The 18,199-nt window shown below is 28.6% G+C and overlaps 1 protein-coding gene across 1 annotated transcript; it reads left to right on the top strand.

Annotated features, from left to right (window-relative positions):
* The first annotated feature begins 8,623 nt into the window (after positions 1–8,623).
* LOC111281153 (ethylene-responsive transcription factor ERF003-like) lies at positions 8,624–9,610 on the top strand. The gene is made up of 2 exons (XM_022868790.2): positions 8,624–8,851; positions 8,979–9,610. The coding sequence occupies exons 1-2, from the start codon at positions 8,769–8,771 to the stop codon at positions 9,430–9,432; spliced, it is 537 nt and encodes a 178-aa protein (XP_022724525.2). The 5' UTR covers positions 8,624–8,768; the 3' UTR covers positions 9,433–9,610.
* Positions 9,611–18,199: the final 8,589 nt, after the last annotated feature.

The following is an 18,199-nucleotide window of genomic DNA, read 5'->3' on the forward strand; positions in this document are numbered from 1 at the left end:
AGATCATGTTATTGTAGATTATGAGCCAATAAAGCTTGATTTCCCTGATGAAGATATGATGGTTGTTTCTTAAGATGAGAAGAAATAACCTATTGAAAAATCTTGGAAGATGTATTTTGATAGAGCTATAAATGATATAGATCTTGGTATTGGGGAAATTTTGATATCTTTCGATGGACACTATTATCTTATCACAACTAGATTGAATTTCAATTGGACAAATAATGTGACTAAATATGAGGTCTGTTTTATGGGTTTATAAACGGCAATTGAAAAGAAGATTAAAGTGCTTGATGTATTTAGGGATTTAGTTTTAATCATATACCAGTTACGAGGAGAACGAGAAAAGAGGGATTCAAAGTTGATTTGATACTATAAGTATATTTCTAAATTGGTCAAACAATTTGAGAAAATTAAATTTGAGCATCTATCTAGAGAGAAACCAGATTACTGACATTTTAGAAACCTTGGCTGCAATGATCAAGATAGATGCAAATAATGTGAAAGATGCACTAAAACATTGCTTAGGTATTGAAAAAGAAGTTGATGGAAACCCATGGTATTATGATATTTTGTAATGTATCAAAAGTAAAAAATACGTGGAGCATTCAACAGAAAATGATAAAAGCATCATTAAAAGGTTGGCTATGGGTTTTTTTCTTGATGTATATTTCTTTTACAAAATGAGTCAAGATTTGGTGCTTTTAAAATGTGTAGATGTAACTGAAGCAAAAAAAAATCTTGAAGAAGTACATTATGTGATCTGCGGGTTACACGTAAACTATTATATGATGACTAGACAAATTATGAGGGCTGGCTATTATTGATTAAAAATGAAGAGTGATTGTACTGATTATGCTAGAAGATGTCATAAGTGTCAGATTTATGCTGATAAGATTCACGCTTCTTCATCTACTTTGCACCTTTATGGCCATATTTTATGTGCTGCATGGATGTCATTGGTCTCATCACCTTGAAGCCTTAAATGGTCATAAATTCATCTTTGTGATAATTGATTATTTCATGAAATGGGTAAAAGCTACATTGTATACTAGTGTGACACGATCAATGGTGTAAAAATTCATAAGAAAAAGGATAATATGCAGATATAGGCTTTTAAAAAAGATTATTTGAAATAATGCCAAAAACTTGAATAGTAAAATGATGAATGAGGTGTTCACTCAATTCAAGATCCATCACCATAATTCAACACCATATTACTTGAAGATTAATGGGCAGTAAAAGCTACAAATAAAAATATCAAGAGAATCCTGAAAAAAATGATTGATACTTACAAAGATTGATATAAAAAGTTACCTTTTACCTTGCATGCTTATAGAACATTGGTCTAAACATTTATTGGGGCCACCCCATTTTCGTTGGTTTATGGAATGGAAGTAGTGTTGCCTTATGAAGTGATAATTCCCTCGTTAAGAGTTCTAATGGAAGTTAAGCTAGAAGAAACAGAATGGGTCCAGAATTGCTATGAATAGTTAAGCCTCATTGAAAAAAAAAGAAAACTTAAAACACTTTATCTTAGTCAACTATATCATACGAAAATAATGAGAGCACATGATAAGAAAATTGACCTTCGTTACTTCTGAGAATGAGACTTAGTCCAAAAGAAGATCTTTCCAAATCAACATGACAATTAAGAAAAATAGACACAAATTAGGAATGACTGTATGTTGTGAAGAAAGCTTTCTTAGGTAAGGCATTAATTTTGGCAAAAATAGATGAAATGATTTGCCTAATATGGTAAACTTAGATGCTATGAAGAGATAATTTGCTTGAGAAAAAAATAAAAAGAAAAAGAGAAATTGAAAAAAAATGGAGGATAACTCAAATTGAAAACTCGTGAAGGTAGTTTGAGTTAAAAGGGGTATATCTAAGTCAAGAACTTGAAAAGAAGGCTTAAGTATAAAAAAAAAGGCAGTATGGTGCAATGGAATGTATGGTTTAATGAGCTTTGAAGGATCAAAAAGGTTATTTGATTGAGTATTAGAAAGAGAATTCGGGAAGGACTTGTTCATGATTTTCTTATTATCATTTTTTTGGTGCTTTTGTTCCACCAAAACACCTAGTTTTTTCTATCTTTGTTCTTCTGTTATCTGTATGATGAAATGTGTTTTTTTTTTTGAAAAATAATAAAAATATATCCCTTCCTTTATCTCATTAGCCATTTTTGTCCATCTTATAAATGAACAAAAGAAATGAGTGATTGTATTTTATTTGTCTTGAAATTAAAATGATGATAAATAAATAATTGATAACATAGAGGATCCGTGCATTACTTTAAAAGATTGATAAAGATAGATAAGAATTGATGATGAAAACATGATAAGACATTGATACTGTACAGTAAAAAATGCAAACAATTGGATGTAGATGCCATGTAAGTCTTGTGGTGATTGTTAAGAAGTTTGGGAATCAGAGTAAAACAAAAGATAAGAGATTTTGAGAAACTTTTACCACAATTGGAAATGAACAATTTTGATTACATTCCATGCATTGCATTTAGAGCGTTTGCTGCATGCATACATGAAAAGTTAAGATTACAAATGGTTGTGAACTTGGCAAAATAATAAGGATTTTTCATCCTTCGATAAGAAGAACAACATTTTGATCCTCTTTCAAGAACAATGATCAAACATAAAACTTCAATCCTTAAATGAGAGAAATTTTTCAAAGATAAGATTTCAAATTTCAAAAGTAAGAAAGATTTCAAGAAGATATGAAGAATTGTGGTTGTGATTTTTTAAAGTTGTCATGCCTTTGTTCATAGGAGTCTTTCAAAATTTTAGAGTTGTTGAGCCTTTGTTTAGAAAAGCCTTTCAAATTTTTAAAGTCCGTTATGCTTTGTTCAAATGAGCCTCTTAAAATTTTAAAGTTGTTATGACTTTATTTAGAGAAGTCTTCTAAATTTTTAAAGTTGTTGTGCTCCTATATAAGATAGCCCTTTTGAATTTTCAAAAAGTTTTTAACCCTCTATTTAGAAGACCTTTCCAAAATTTTAAAAGGTCATCAAGCCTCTATTTAAAAGAGCTTTTAGAAAAAGAAAAAAAAATAAAAATGATTAGAATGTGCTTGAAATAGTGTCGATAATGTTTGTTCATAGGTGTGAGGTACATTTTAAAAAAAAGAGAAAAAATCTTCATGTTCACTGCTTGCTTTCTGAATAAAATGATTTTCATTCAATTTTTATCCTATTCATGATTCTCAGTAATGTGTAAAGAGAGACAACTATAGACACCTATTTTGTCCTAAAAAATTAAATGTTATTGTGAAATAAATTTTAATAAGTTCTCGATTTTACTTGGGCCCATTTAAATTTATTAATTGGATTTTGAAAATTGATCTGGGGTTAAGAATAAAAACTTGATCCATATTTTAGAAGCCCAATTCAACCAAAAATTTTATTATTATTATCTTTATTATTATTTTCTCTTTCTTTCTTTTTTTTTTTATTTTCTTCTTTTTTCTTTCTTTCTTTTTTTCCCCAAAGTCCTCGATGTAGGTAATGTATCGCCAGCCACCCTGACACCTATCTAACTTGATAGTAGAAATCATGGTGTCTAAAATTCTCCGGTGACAAGCCAAACTCTTCTTCAATCTTAGATTTTTTGGGATTTAAAATCTTACTTAGTCCTATAAATCCAACCTCTAAAAAAATTTATCTTAAGGACAAAATTGAATGAAAAAAGTTTGTTAAACCCTTTTTACTTGTGCTTTCAATTCCCCACCATTATTAAATAACCTTTTAAAGAAAAAATAATAAAAATAATGCATTGCCAAAGAAAGCTAATAGAAAAAATTATTCTTAAAAAAATCAAAAAACAAAAACACTAATCTAGGTTATTTGGATTTTTTTTTTTTTTTTGAAAAACTAGTTGGGAAATTGGGTCCAAAAGGTTGAGAATATCATTTGGAAATTTTTTTGGGCAATTTTTTGAAAAATTTATTGGGTCACCGAGATCTAAAAAATTTAAATTTTTTGATGACGAGTTGAATTTTCCAATGATTGGAATCTAGAAGGTATGAATTTTTTAGCCACATATTGAATTTTCCAACTATGGAATCTAGGTTTACGCTAGAATTTGAATTTTTACATGGCCAGCAAACAACGAAAGGTTGCTAGCATAGTGGACCATTATTAATTTTTGGGTTAAGGTTGGGATTTTGGCCGACCTTTAGAAAGAGAACCTAAAAGGAAGAGAAAGAGAGAGAAAAAAATAAAAAAAATTGATTTGGGCTATTTAAAGCCTAGATAAACAACATTGTTTTTGCCTTAGAGGATTCATGCATCGACCTAACTGGACTCAAAATTTACATAACCCAACCTATTTCCCTAACTCATAGCTGACTAAACCAAGTTGAGCCAAGCTGTTTGAGTCGATTTCTACCTCAAGCCATGCTTTCAAGCAACCGATTAAGCCAAGTTGCCTTTGACCAATGCTGACCAGAGGCATTTTTGATATTTTCCTCATTTTTTATTTTTTTCACTTGTTACTTAATTTTTAATATATTTTTATTATTTTTATTTCTATTTTTGTGATTTTTTATTTTATTTTTGTGTGAACTTTGATATGGAAAATAAAATAATTGTGAAAAATATTTAAGAAAAATTTGTGTGAAAAATAAAATATTTTTTGTTTGAAATTTATTTAAAATAAATGTAAATATAAATTTAGGAAAAAAGATGAAATAAAATTTTTCCTAAATACTTTTAAAATAAAATAAACCTAAAAAGAATGAAAAAATGAAATATTTTCTTTTTAAAAATGTTATGGAAAAAGTTGAAATATCAAAATTTTCTTAAAACAAAATTTTGGTAATATTTAGGAAAAAATTGAAACATAAATTTTTCTTAAATTCTTTAAGAATAGAAATAAAATAAAATAAAAATTAAATGAAGATTTGAAAAATGCTAAGAAAAATGTTGAATATCAAATTTTCCTTAGAATAAATTTTTAAAAATATTTAGAAAATATTAAAATATCAATTTTTCCTAAATTCTTTGAAATAAATAATAAAATAAATTAAATTATGAAAAAAAATACTAAAGAAAAGTTGAAATATCAATTTTTATTTAAAGTAAAATTTTGAAAATATTTAGGGGAAAGGTACCAACTTTTTCTAAATTCTTGGAAATAAAAAATTAAGAAAATTTGAAAAATGCTAATGAAAAGGTTGAAATATTAATTTTTCCTTAGAATGATTTTTTAGAATATTTTAAAAAAACTTGAAATATCAAAATTTCCTAAAACTAAAAAATAAAAAATTTTTGCTTTGAATCTTCTAATGATGGAATTACTAGAAAGTTGCAATATCAATTTTTATGTAAATTTTTAGGTAAGGTACTATTTTCTAAATGCTGCTAAAATATTAGGGTACTTAGAAAATTTTGCAATATAAAATATTTTAATAAAAAATGTTTTTGAATTAGACGATGGAGTGTCTTCAAAATTAACAATAGATGTTTTGTATACTTTTGAAATGAAGAAATATTCTTAAAATTTTGCTAAAATATTAGAGTAATTTAAGAATAATTTTGAATATTAAATTCTTTTGAAAATATTTTAAAGAAAATTTGCTAAGCTCAATGGATAATACAAAATCAATTGGTACCATATTCAAATGAGCATTATAGGAGTGTTATAATCTTTTCCATACGTAACTATACTCTTAAATTCAATTTTGATTTCACATACCAAAAGTTAAGATTAATGACTAATTGCATCTAAAAAAAATTAATGATGACTTCTGATTTTTGTCTAACAGTTGAATCCCCGAATTGGTATGTTGTGACATAATTTAAATTAACACAACACAAACTCAAATATCTTATCTAAATTTTTTAATGAACATCAGCTGTTCTTGAATAATCTGAAAAATAATGGAATGAACAAGAATAGAGCCAAACTTGTTTGGGACAGCCTCTTTTATAACCCTAGTGCGTATAACCGAATTCAAGTAGAAATTTCTATGCATTGATGTTGATATAATTTATTTAGCTTTTTAATCAATGTTGATATCAATTATTAAGAAGCTCTGTATACAGGACTTCCCTTTCATGGGGCATAGTTTGAGCAAAATTTTCCATCAAGTGAGAGTTCCCAGGAGACATGATGTAACATGGTACAATAACCTCAGCTCAAAACAGTTAGTCTCTGAATTTGCCTTGTGCATCTTTGCTGATGAGATACGTACAAAAAAAAAGGTATTGCATTTGGAGATCTAATGTGACCTAGCAATTTATTGAATGAATGAATGAAAGCGAAAAAAGGATGGCCATTGACGTGGACTTGTAATTCTTTTTGTACATGGGTTGCCTCTTCCACAAAAAATGAAAATATGGTCAAATATTGCAGCCAATAGTCATGGCCACGAAAGAGAAAGAGAAAGATTGTGAGAAGAAGGGGGGGGGGGGGGGGGGAATGGGGCTTGAAAATTACGTGCAACGTGGGTTTCTCTGTCTTTGCCTTTAAATATGGCATGTGGGTTGGTTTCCTTTGTATGGTAAATGCGATGTGAGCCACGTTATCTATGTCCTCTAACCACCACAACATATACAAACACTCCTTAGCCCACCTTCCCCTCTTAAAAATTCATCTTCATGTATATAACTATACATATATACACTTGCAATGTAACTTTATATATATATTTAAGTTTCTAGAACCTTAGTTTATTACTTATTTGACTAAAGAAAATATTATGTGTATAAACTCTATCGAATTTGTAATCTCCAAGTGCCAACTCTAATTACATATAATTAATGTAACTTCATCCAAAAAATTATGGTGATCTACATATGGTGATTAGACCACTGTGTTTGGTAAACAATAGATGATTTTACTTAGCAATGATCTTGGGTTATCAAAAGTGATTAAATCATTATCTTAAAGAATGATATAATTCTTGTTTACAAGAGTGGAAAACTTTTATGATTATCGAGATGAAGTACTATAAAAAATTAACAATACTTTATATTACTCATTTAACATGTAAATTAAAAATTTATTTTTTCTCCAAATTGTAATTATTTTATACATATTTTATATTTTAAAAAAATTATTGCAACAAGTTTTAAAATGATTTGTATGTTTTCTTTTAATCTTGTTAATATTTTATAAACAAATAAGTTTTTTTTTTCTTTTTGTTATGATTTTAATAGATTAATTTTATTTTTTAATTTAAATATTTTCTAAACAATTTAAATTATAAAAATTACTTTATTTATCAATAAATATATTTGTTAATTTAATAATTTAATTATGTTTTGTTATGAAATAAATAAAAATATTACTAATATATTACAAATTATTATTTTTAAATACCATTGAAATCATTAATTTGTATAACTATTATAATATGTATAGATATTTTCGTATTTTCAACTTAAATAATGTTTTATTTTTAATAACATCAAATACCTCGATATTTAGTTTCTAAGAATTAATGATTGCTGGTCAAATAAAATGATTTTAAATCATGAGTGATAAGATCACCTTAGTAATAAGTAGTGATATAAATGAATAGAATATGAATGAATGAACATATATTTGTGGTTTGTTCGTTTATTTTTAAAAATGTTTGGGCTTGATTCATGTGCGGGAAAAAATTGTTTTGTTCATTTGAGCTCAATTCATTTAAATGATAAGATATTTGCATTCAATTTGTATTAGATTTGATTAAGTTAAACAAATTAATATTCACGAACATGTTTATGAATAATAAGCAAATATAACTAAATAAATTTAAACAAATAAATCATAAACGAATATAAACGAACTCTAAAATAAAATTAGGATGAAGGATGTTATTATTGAACAATAAATGAACATAAATGAACTATAAACATATGCAAACAAACCTTAAAAAATGAGTTTTAAACAATTATTAAATGAATTTATTTGTGAATATAAATGAACCAAACATATCTTTGTTCATATTTTGTTCATTTAATAAATGAATATAAAAATACTATTAAACATCATTTGTAAAACTTAATAAACAAATAGAAATTGAACCTATTCGTGCATGATTCATTGAAAACTTTATATGTTTAAACCCCAATAATTGGGAAAACGAAAAAAAAAAAAGTTAAAGAGCATGAAGAAAGGAAAATTGTATGACCACTCAATGATCAAATACACGTAGCTAATTGATATAAATATGGCTTTCATTTTATTGTTGCTAAATTTTTTATGCTAAAGTTTTATAATCTAGAGTCTATATTGGTGTTCTAAGTGATACCTGTAAAATGGAGAAGATGAGAAAGACGGAACTTGAGATCTACTCAAAAGTTGGTAAAAAATGAAAAGGATTCCCATTGCTGCCGATCGAACTAAAAGGGAAAAATGAAAAATTGCAACAGTATCAACAATCATTCTAGTGACATATTTATCCCCATGTTCAAAAGGTCCAGCCAAAAATGAAGAAGAAAGGAGAAAAAAAAAACAGAGAAAACTGTTGTTCCTCGTGTAAAAGGAGAATAAAGAAAAAAGAAAAAGAAGGTAATATAACCCTTTGTGGGCCCTATTATTCGAATATTGATCATTGATCACCATTCACCAGGTTCAGAATGCCGCAAAAGACGTTTATATAAGCTCCATTTAAGCCTTGACTCTCCCACTTCAGGACTTGCCTCCCTTGCAGCCTTCCAGCTTATATGCTCCTTTTTTTTTTTTGTTCTCTCTCTGACATATCACAAACACATTTCTTCTTCGAACATTTCTTCGAAACTTTTATCATTAAAAACCGCCATGGGAAGACCTCAACAGCGATACCGCGGCGTCCGTCAAAGACATTGGGGCTCTTGGGTCTCTGAAATTCGACACGCCGTTTTGTAATTTCCCTGGAACTTCTCTGGTTTTTTTTTTTTTTTAAGTTGTTTTTCAGTTATAAGAAAAACGTTTTTATCTATTATTTATTTCATTTTTGTTTAAATAGAGAAACGATTCTGTGTTTAACAGGAAGACTAGAATATGGCTAGGCACGTTTGAAACGGCAGAGGATGCAGCAAGAGCATATGATGAGGCGGCAAGGCTAATGTGTGGGCAAAAAGCACGAACCAATTTTCCATACAATCCCAATGATCCTCAGTCTTCTTCATCAAAGCTTCTCTCAGCTACCTTGGCAGCTAAGTTACATAAATGCCACATGGCAGCACTCCAACTGGCTAAAAAAGATGCAGCAAAAAAGTCTTATGCAGCACAATGTCACCCTTTAGCTCCCAGCTGTGGCATTACCGGAAGCAATGGAGAAATGGATTGCCTGCGGCAGCCGGAGAACAAATGGGAAGGAGAGGAAAGGCAGGTGGGGAGTGAACAACAGTTCATTCCATTAGAAGATGATCATATAGACCAGATGATAGAGGAGTTGCTTCATTATGGATCTATTGAACTTTGTTCTGTTAGTTCTACTTAAGGTCTAAAATTTGTAAGCATTTTCCCAAATGTTATCGAAGCTTCCTTTTTCTTTCATTTTTTTACTTCTTGGTAACTTATTCCTAGGTCATAACTAATAAGATTAGATTAGATTACATTGTACTTCTGCAATATTAATTTTCATAAAGTGGTGTGAATACATTAAAGTATTTAACATATGATCTGAATTACATAGAAAATATTAAGGCATGAAGCCACCAGTTCTTTTATTATTATTATTATTATTTTGGCAGATAGGAGGCTACTGGAAATATGAAAAGGAGTTACAAGTATTAAGATTTATATTTCACATATGCTGGAATTACCTTTTGAGAGTATTTGTACGAATCAATTGAATTAAGCTTTTGGTTTTTTTTTTTTTTTTCTTTGCTTCCATAAACAAGAACTCTCAAGTATTGATATTGATCAATATCAATCTTTCCACTTCCCTTCCCGCCATTAAAATGTTAATAGCTAACCATTGAGTCAAAAGCTTTGTCTGTTTGGGAATACAACTAGAATAGTATAAAATTTGGAAAGTGCAAAAAGTGAAGAGAAACCGAAGGTTCAATGCTTCTTTTAAGATGAACCTTTTCTTCCATTTCTTTTCCTCTATGTTGTTTGGGGACATAGCTGAAAGGATGTCACTTTGCTTGGTTGGGCCTCCAGGGTGTGAATGCAAGACTGTTGTGCTTTCAAAAAAAGAATTACCAGTCATTTTCAATAAAGTCTACATATACATAAGACAAAGAACTAATGTTTTTTTTACATAGGATACCAAGCCGTAAGAAAAATTGAGGAAGAAAATTTTTTAAGTGTTAAGAATCAAACTTTAATTTTATTGAAAAACATTTTCTAAGAAAGGTGAGTGAACCACCAGGTTCAACAGCCAATGCTTTTTTATAAATATTTTTTTTTTCTAATAAAACAAGAAATGTAATGGGATGCCAATGTGAAAGAGGTTTGAGTTTCTTGGAGACCATGATGATGGATTGTCTCTCTGAACATTCTCATCGTTGTTCTACTGCTACCTTTTTTTTAATCTGAAATGAAATCTGAAAGCTTTGCCATATCCATCCAGCACAGATCCATTGATTTCTTTAAAAGCAACACTTTTTTTTCTCCCCTGACAAGAAAACCTAGTCAGTTAACTTTAACTCCAATTTATTTTATCCTGAAATCTTCCAGATGCTAGCTACAAAGCACGTTATTAATCTGCAATTTACAGGCCTTTAAAATTCATATTGCCATCATATATAATGTGAACGCTTTCAATTTTTCCTTTTCAAAAAATAAAAAAAACTCTTGGCTATATATTTCTAAGGAAAAAAATAGATCTTAAACACTTTCCTACCAACATTAAAAAATTTTAAATTTGTGGATGTAATCACAAATTTATAAGGGATTTGTTAGTAGGATTTCATCACAAAAAATTAATAATAAAAAATATCGTAAGTGATATTTCAAGATGTACTCTAATGTTCAAATCAACGAAATATATTAAAAAAAAACAAAAGAAAAACAAATGATTTTGTGGAAAATACAAGGAGATAGTTAAATTATATTATTATATGGTCTAATCCTATATTTTGTTGTCATATATATACATACATATATATATATATATATGATATAATATGATAGTCAAAATTGTTAACGCCGTGACCACTAAGATATTACACAATTCTACAAGTAAATTTAAACAAATATATTTAAAAGATCATTTGTAGAGGGAATTGACATGCACGTCTTATTCCAAATTTAATTGAAGACCGCAACTGCAAAATTTAACAGTTCAAGATTATTATTCTGTGTATGATCTCATCAAATTCCAACCTTGCTCAATTACAGATACCCTAAAAAATTCCAGAGTAAGCTAGCTAGCCGCCACCATGGTTGATTTCAAGTTATAATCAGCCTTGTCAGAGTCATTTTAAATTAAAAGCAAACTGTCCAGCACTCGAAACATGGCCTAATAAAATTTGAGTATAATTCTTGAAGAAGTAAAGCAGTATTGTTCTTTCGAGAAAAATCTGCACTTATCATCTAGAGAAAAAGAAAAGCACTTTTTATCTCTCATCTCACTTTTTGGAAGAGTGATTTAATTGTTGTCTAATATGTGTGTACTGCATGGGACGATCACTCATGCTTATAATTTCCAACAAATTTTGGACCCACATGTCACTATGTTGGAGGCCTTAGATTGCCAAAATTCTTCACTTGATTTGCATGTATCAAACAGTTTTAAGCTTTGGGATTCGAGAAATATCAAACTTGTAAAACAAAGATCAACCCAAATATAAAATCATGTCGACTGTCAATATTAAATAATTAATTGGTATATAGGTTTGGTTTTTTAAATTTTCTTTTTCATCAATAGAATATCTTTTCTTTTAAGGATGATCCATTCTAAACCCTTTTCACAAATTAGGATGCATTTTATTTTAAAAAACTAACCCTATTACTTTCATATTTTCAATTTTAATAGAAAATAAAACGTTCTTAACATTAATTTTTTTTATTGGATAGCATTAATTTATTGGATAATCGGAAATGATTAAAATAAGTTTAGGATAATAGAATTAAAAAATGACAAACATTTGAAAAATAATAATAACAATGTTCATTTTTTTCATCATTAATATCCAGCATCTCACTAAAAATTAATTGACTATAGGTGAAGAGATTTAATTTAAATATAAAATTATAAAAAATTCAATATTTAACAGATGTGTGATAAAAATACTTTAACATATCTCATCATGTATTTGTAAAAACAAAAGGTTATCACTTGACAAATATAAAAATAGTAACAAGTAATAGACAAGAATAACAGAACAAAACTTGAGGTTTAAAACTGTGTTAAGTATCTAATCTAAAATTAATTGATTATTATCATAGATGTCTAATTAAATATATGATCACAAAAAATTTGATATTTAACATATGTAGGGTAATACTTGGATAGGATTACTAAGCACTAAGTTTCTTTTGATATCAAACAAAATGGTCACTGTGAAATACACATGCATGCCTTGATCCGGTTCGCTTTATTTCCTTTTCCAAATGTTGATAAAATTTTCTATTTTAACTTTTTGCTAAAATGTATTTGATACCTAATTGCACACAGTACTGCCATTATTGAGGTTGAAAAGGGATGGCTATGAAGCTATGAGGATACTCATACAAGGCTAAAGCATTTTTTTTGTCTATTCTTCATATATATATATATAGTCTATTAATTATATTATATACATGTCTTTTAGTGTATATTCTAATAATGCTTTAAAATATTTTAAATGTTGGCGGGCTCCTTTCCTGTAATCCAACCCCATGCTCCATGATTAATCATCGTAGTTGGGAACTTATTTTGTCCCCCACATTTATCTTAGTGAGTTTAAGAATTAATAATGGGTTTCGTCTTGTTATTTCTTTTACCTACCTAGCATGAACATTTCATGATGTAATGTTAATAACTTTAAACCATCCTTTGATGAAAGTAAATGATTGCATTTCCTACATTTCCATTTCTCATTTTCAATCACACACAGTAAATGTTATGTATTCATTAATAATAGTGAATACATGCATGTTAATCAATAGTCATGTTAAACAATAAAATGAAGGAAATGCGATCAAATGTTAAATAGTGGGAGTTCAATTATGATAATAAATGACAAAATAATGAGAGATCACTAGGTGAGGTAGCAAATGTTTTTCTCGTTAAAAATCTTTTGGGGAAAAAATAGTAAAAAATCAATCATAGCACATGGAATCTCATGTCCAAATAATGAAGAGAAAATTATGAGGCACTCAGCAAGAAAACCCTTAATCATATTTATGTCAGCCCAATGTTTAACTTTAGATCTGCCTATCATTGGATTTAGATACTTAGAATTGAGTGAATCATACAATCTATCCACCAAAAGCCATTCCTTTTGTTGTTATTGGCCTATTCGAGATGGCAAAGAACTCTTACTTCCCTTCCTCATATACTTAAAAAATTATGGATCAATAATATAGGAAAAAGTCTTCCATTTGAATTCTACAATCTAAGAGATTCCTATATCCCCTTTTCTAGTTCTTTTTGAATGGTTTTAATCTTTGGTGAGAATAATTCAAAATCTTTGGAGAGATGGTCATATTCACAAAAGGTTTTTTTGGAATATACTGTGGATAGTTTTGCACAAAGGAAGCTTGAAAAATATATTGGGAAGGAAAAGTTTGATTAATTATGGAATCTGACTCCATCTTTTGATGTTGAATGGGCAAAAAAAGTTGAGGTTTGGTCTTGGAATTTATGGATTATCTTCAATGAGTTTGATTTTTTTATTGTTGAGGTTGGATTTATTGTTTTCCAAAATGTTTAGCGGACTGTCCGCAAGTTGGGTGTTGCTAGAAACAGATATATATCTTGGTGGTGAATTGTATGTCTTGCATGTTATTAATTCTGTTAGAATTTGTTTGTGAGGGGCAGCATGTTTTTTCATGGGTGCTTTGGATTTGGGTGTGTTTGGGGTTTTCGTGGTCAGCTGTTATATCTTTTCTGGTTTGGTAAATTGTGGTCATAGGGGTGCTCTTGTTTCCTTCGTATGCTGGGTTTGGTGAGACAATGTTTAGTTTGATCCTCTAAACCGTTTCCTCTTCTAACACAATCCTTCATCTTATGCCAACGTTGGTAAGATTCAAATAATTCATTTGTAAGATTTAGATTCGAATCTTATTACTAACAGTGTCTTTTTTGAACAATTTGTAAAAGCAATATTAACAGTTTCTTTTTTTTTTCTTTTGTCCTTCTTCCCCATCCCTTCATGTGCACAAGCATGTTACCCAAATAGTGTGCCCCCATTTTCATGCATGTTAGCTTTCACATGGTTTTAGCTATATCATGTATGATGAAGAGCCAAAATTAATCTCTTTCCCTCTCTCTCTATGCAAACATACAAGGTCAAATTATATCCAATGAAAAACTAATTTATTGGAAAATAACATCTTAAAATTTAGTAAAAGGCTCAATCTGGTTAGAGCACTTCTCTATTTCTATATTTGAAAAGTTTATTTTTGGATTCCTTTAAATTTGTTTTATTTAAGACAATTTATTTAGATTGCATAATGGTATTTGTGTCTATAAAATAACAATTAAAAAAAAAAAACATGAAAATTAACTTCCCCTATAGTTTACATCTGAATATTTGACTTGCAATAAGTGCTTGTATCTTTCGTCAACTCAAAAATTGACTTCACATTCATTTTTTTTTATCAACAAGATTAATTTTCTCTTGGTAGAAATATATTAAAAATAAAATCTTGAATGTATCTAATAATATAAGAAAGAATGTTCTTAAATCATCTGGTGAGGAGATTAAATTGATCATATTATTTAAAAAAAAAAAAACAAATTGACCCTTACCTTAATTAAAAAAATCTCTAGAAGTAATTTTTGCAAACCAAAATATAAAAGTAACGAACTTTCCCTTTGATTTTTTTTTTTTTTGTTCACAATTTTATATTGATTAATGTTATTAATTAGCCAGATGCATTCCCTTTCTTTTCTCTTTGTCAAAAACCCCTCCCTCCGGCAGTCCGGCCTCTAGTCAAGTTTTTCTATCACATGGTGGGCATGGCCCTGTCCCTGTCATTTAACGAGGATTTGATCCTGCTGTAGCAGTGAACTATGCATGTGGTATTAGGTTTGGTTGTTGGAATCAGTGCTGCTTTGATCTCTATTAAACTCTTTTGGTCAATTATATATATATATATATATATGTATATATATAAATAGAGTGGTCCTATCTCATTATCTCTCGAATGTTTATCATGCTAACGTCTTTTGTCTTTTAAAAGGGTTAAGATTGTTTAGGTACTACCAATCAGTTTACTTGTTTAGGCAAAAAAAAAAATAATAATAATACTCAATTTAATTAGTAGTATCTAATGTGATAACCATTTTGAGATAGTTAAACGAATTTAAAAAAAATAAAAATTGATTACTTAAAAATTTATCTTTTTGATAAAATTTTAGAGTTAATTAAAACCTATTAAAAGATAATTTTTGGTTTACGAAAAAATAAAGATGGGTTTGAGAGTATAGTTATACGTAGAGAAAGTTTAATACCTTTATAACATCTATTTTAAAAACGGTATTAATTAATCATATGTTATCTTTAATATTGATAAAAATAGTTTTAATTTAATATTTAAAATAATTCACTTAATTTATTTATTTTTACAAAATCCTTTTAAGGCATTTTATTTAGGAATAAAATTAAAATCTTTAGTTCCAAAGAAATTTCCCTAAGTTTTTCAATGTTTAGATGGAATTTCAAAAAATATATCTCTACTTTGGGATTTTCATAATAACCTTTGAAATTTGACATAATATTCATTTATAAAGAATCATTATTAATCATCCAATATTTAAGTAGGGTCCTAAAAATCATTCTTATTTAGGAATATTAGCTTTTTGTTTCTAAAAATCATTTTAAAAATTTTTATTTTACCACTTCACATTTATTGCCAACAATCATAAATCATAATACATATAATGCCATACGAAATAAATGATACAAACGACAATCACACGATGCAAATAATTAATTATATTCCATTCTTTTCAAATCTTTTATTTTTATATTTTTATCGTTATTTCTTATATAAAATATTTAGAAATAAAAGAAAAATATTTAATATTAAAAAATTTCCTCCCTTTTTCAATATCTAGGTGAAATTTAAGAAAATTTATCATTTTTTTTTAAACTTATACTAATGCTTTCAAATCAAAATAATATTTCTTAGAAAAATATGAATTCCCTCTAATATCTGAATAGGGTTTCCAAAGTTATCTTTTTACTTAGAAATACTATCTTATATTTTTTTTTATTTTTCAGACAACAACAATAATTATTTCATTACAAAAATTATATATAAAAAATATATTAACACAAGCATTCACATTTTTATTTTGGTCAAGACATTTATTTTTTTTTTGCATGTAAAACAAGAAAATGAAATAAAATTTTTTTTTGAAAATAACAAGCCCACATTTATAAAAGAGTAATATACCTTATTTGGGTTTCAACCCAAAACTAAGGAGTCAAAGCCTAAACTTGGATGCATTACAAGTCAATTGGGTTAAGGCATGGTGGATCCAGGTTATGGGTCACTAGTCGAATCTGGGTCGGATTGACAGGTTTTCTTCTTTTTTTTTTTTCTTCTTTTCTTTTATTTTCCTTTCCCTTATTTCCTAAACTCACCAATTAAAACTTTTTTAAAATGCCTTTTTCTATGCCCTCATTTCTTTTCTTAAAAAAAAAAAAAAATTAGAGCTCACCTTTTGGATGATTTTTGGTTACCATACATGACACTAGTGTTGTTGCCAACTATCGACTTTCAATGTCTTTAGGTCATAAAATTTCGTTGTAGCTTCTTCTCGATCTAATCATTTTTATTTTCTAATAATTTCTCTTAAAAAGCTTCAGATTTCTCTAGATCTAATCTCGAAGTCTGAAACTTTAAGTCACTAGAACACATTATCCCTCTATCGAATTTGGCTGAGATCAAAATTTGTTCCTCTCTTTTTTTTGGTATTCCATTTCATAGTTTAGATCTCCAAAAACCTATTGCCACCATCAACCAACGTGAATCACCCTACACCGTTTACCTCTCTACCTAACTCCTAGCAAGCCAACGTCCACTAGCTTTCTTTATTTTTTCTTCTCTCACAAACTTAAGTCAAATTCCTTTCAAAAACACTCTTACACATTAAACTACCCCCATACCTAAAACAGCAAAACTACTTTTTCTTGTTATGTGTTGTTTTGTTTTATTTTTTTTTTTTTTGGTTTCCTAGATCACTTGAGGTTGTTGTAATGATGCCAATTGAAACTTTTGATTGTTTTGGTCTTTTTCTTTTATGCTTGGTGTTAACTATGTATTGCCTAATTTTTTTTTTATGATGATTGTTGATTGTGGTGGGAAAAAATGTTGATGAAAGGTTGGATGGAGAAAATGGTGGTAAGGGTAAAAAATGGATTGTTCAGCTTAGAGGTAGGGTAGTCAGATTTTATTTCTAGCTTTTTTATTTTTTTATTTTTTGGCTCAAGAGACTGGTGAATTGTTTTACCTAGTTCTAGATATTGTTACTATCAATGGGGTGGTGGTTTGATGTTGAATCACTAGTAATGATAGGGATTGAGGTTGTGATATGTGTTAGTAGTAGTGTTTTTAAAGGTGTTGAAGTGACTAACAGTGGTAAGGTTAAGGATAATGGCAATGGTGGTTTAAGGTGTTGTTTGAGCCTTGGTTTCGGTCTATATGGTGGTTTAATAGTGTGGAAGGTCTCAGTGATTAGAGGTTGTGTAGGAAAAGGTGGAGTGATAAAGTTGTTGTGATAGTGGCTATATTGATGGTTCGGCTATGGCTTTCGATCTTTCATTTTCATGATTTTTACTCAGCTTTAAAATGAAATTGGATTCATGAAAACATCTGATAGAAAGTGATGATAAAAGGGAAAATGAGGATGTAGGATATAGGTAGCTAAGCAAAAGTGGGGTGGCTAGCAAAAAATGGTTAGTAAAAGGTAGTAGGAAGGCTTGTAGTGTGTAAGGCGGTTACTAATGCTCTAGTGTCTTTCTTTTTTTTTCCCTTTTTTTGTATTATTTATTTAATTTATCAAAATTTTGATATATTCGAAATTGGATCTTAAAATTTAATTTCGGCTCAAATTTTGGGCTTTGGGAGTTTAAGCCCAAATGACTAAATTTTCAATT

Source organism: Durio zibethinus, chromosome 28 (genome assembly GCF_047325235.1).
Source record: "Durio zibethinus cultivar Kanyao isolate XHJ-2024 chromosome 28, ASM4732523v1, whole genome shotgun sequence".
Classification (NCBI taxonomy): Eukaryota; Viridiplantae; Streptophyta; class Magnoliopsida; order Malvales; family Malvaceae; genus Durio; species Durio zibethinus.

Bases quoted from the DNA above. Each gene is read 5' to 3' on its own strand.
- LOC111281153 (XM_022868790.2), top strand. From the start codon at position 8,769: ATGGGAAGACCTCAACAGCGATACCGCGGCGTCCGTCAAAGACATTGG. The intron at 8,852-8,978 runs GTAATTTCCCTG...TGTGTTTAACAG, and splicing joins GAAATTCGACACGCCGTTTT to GAAGACTAGAATATGGCTAG.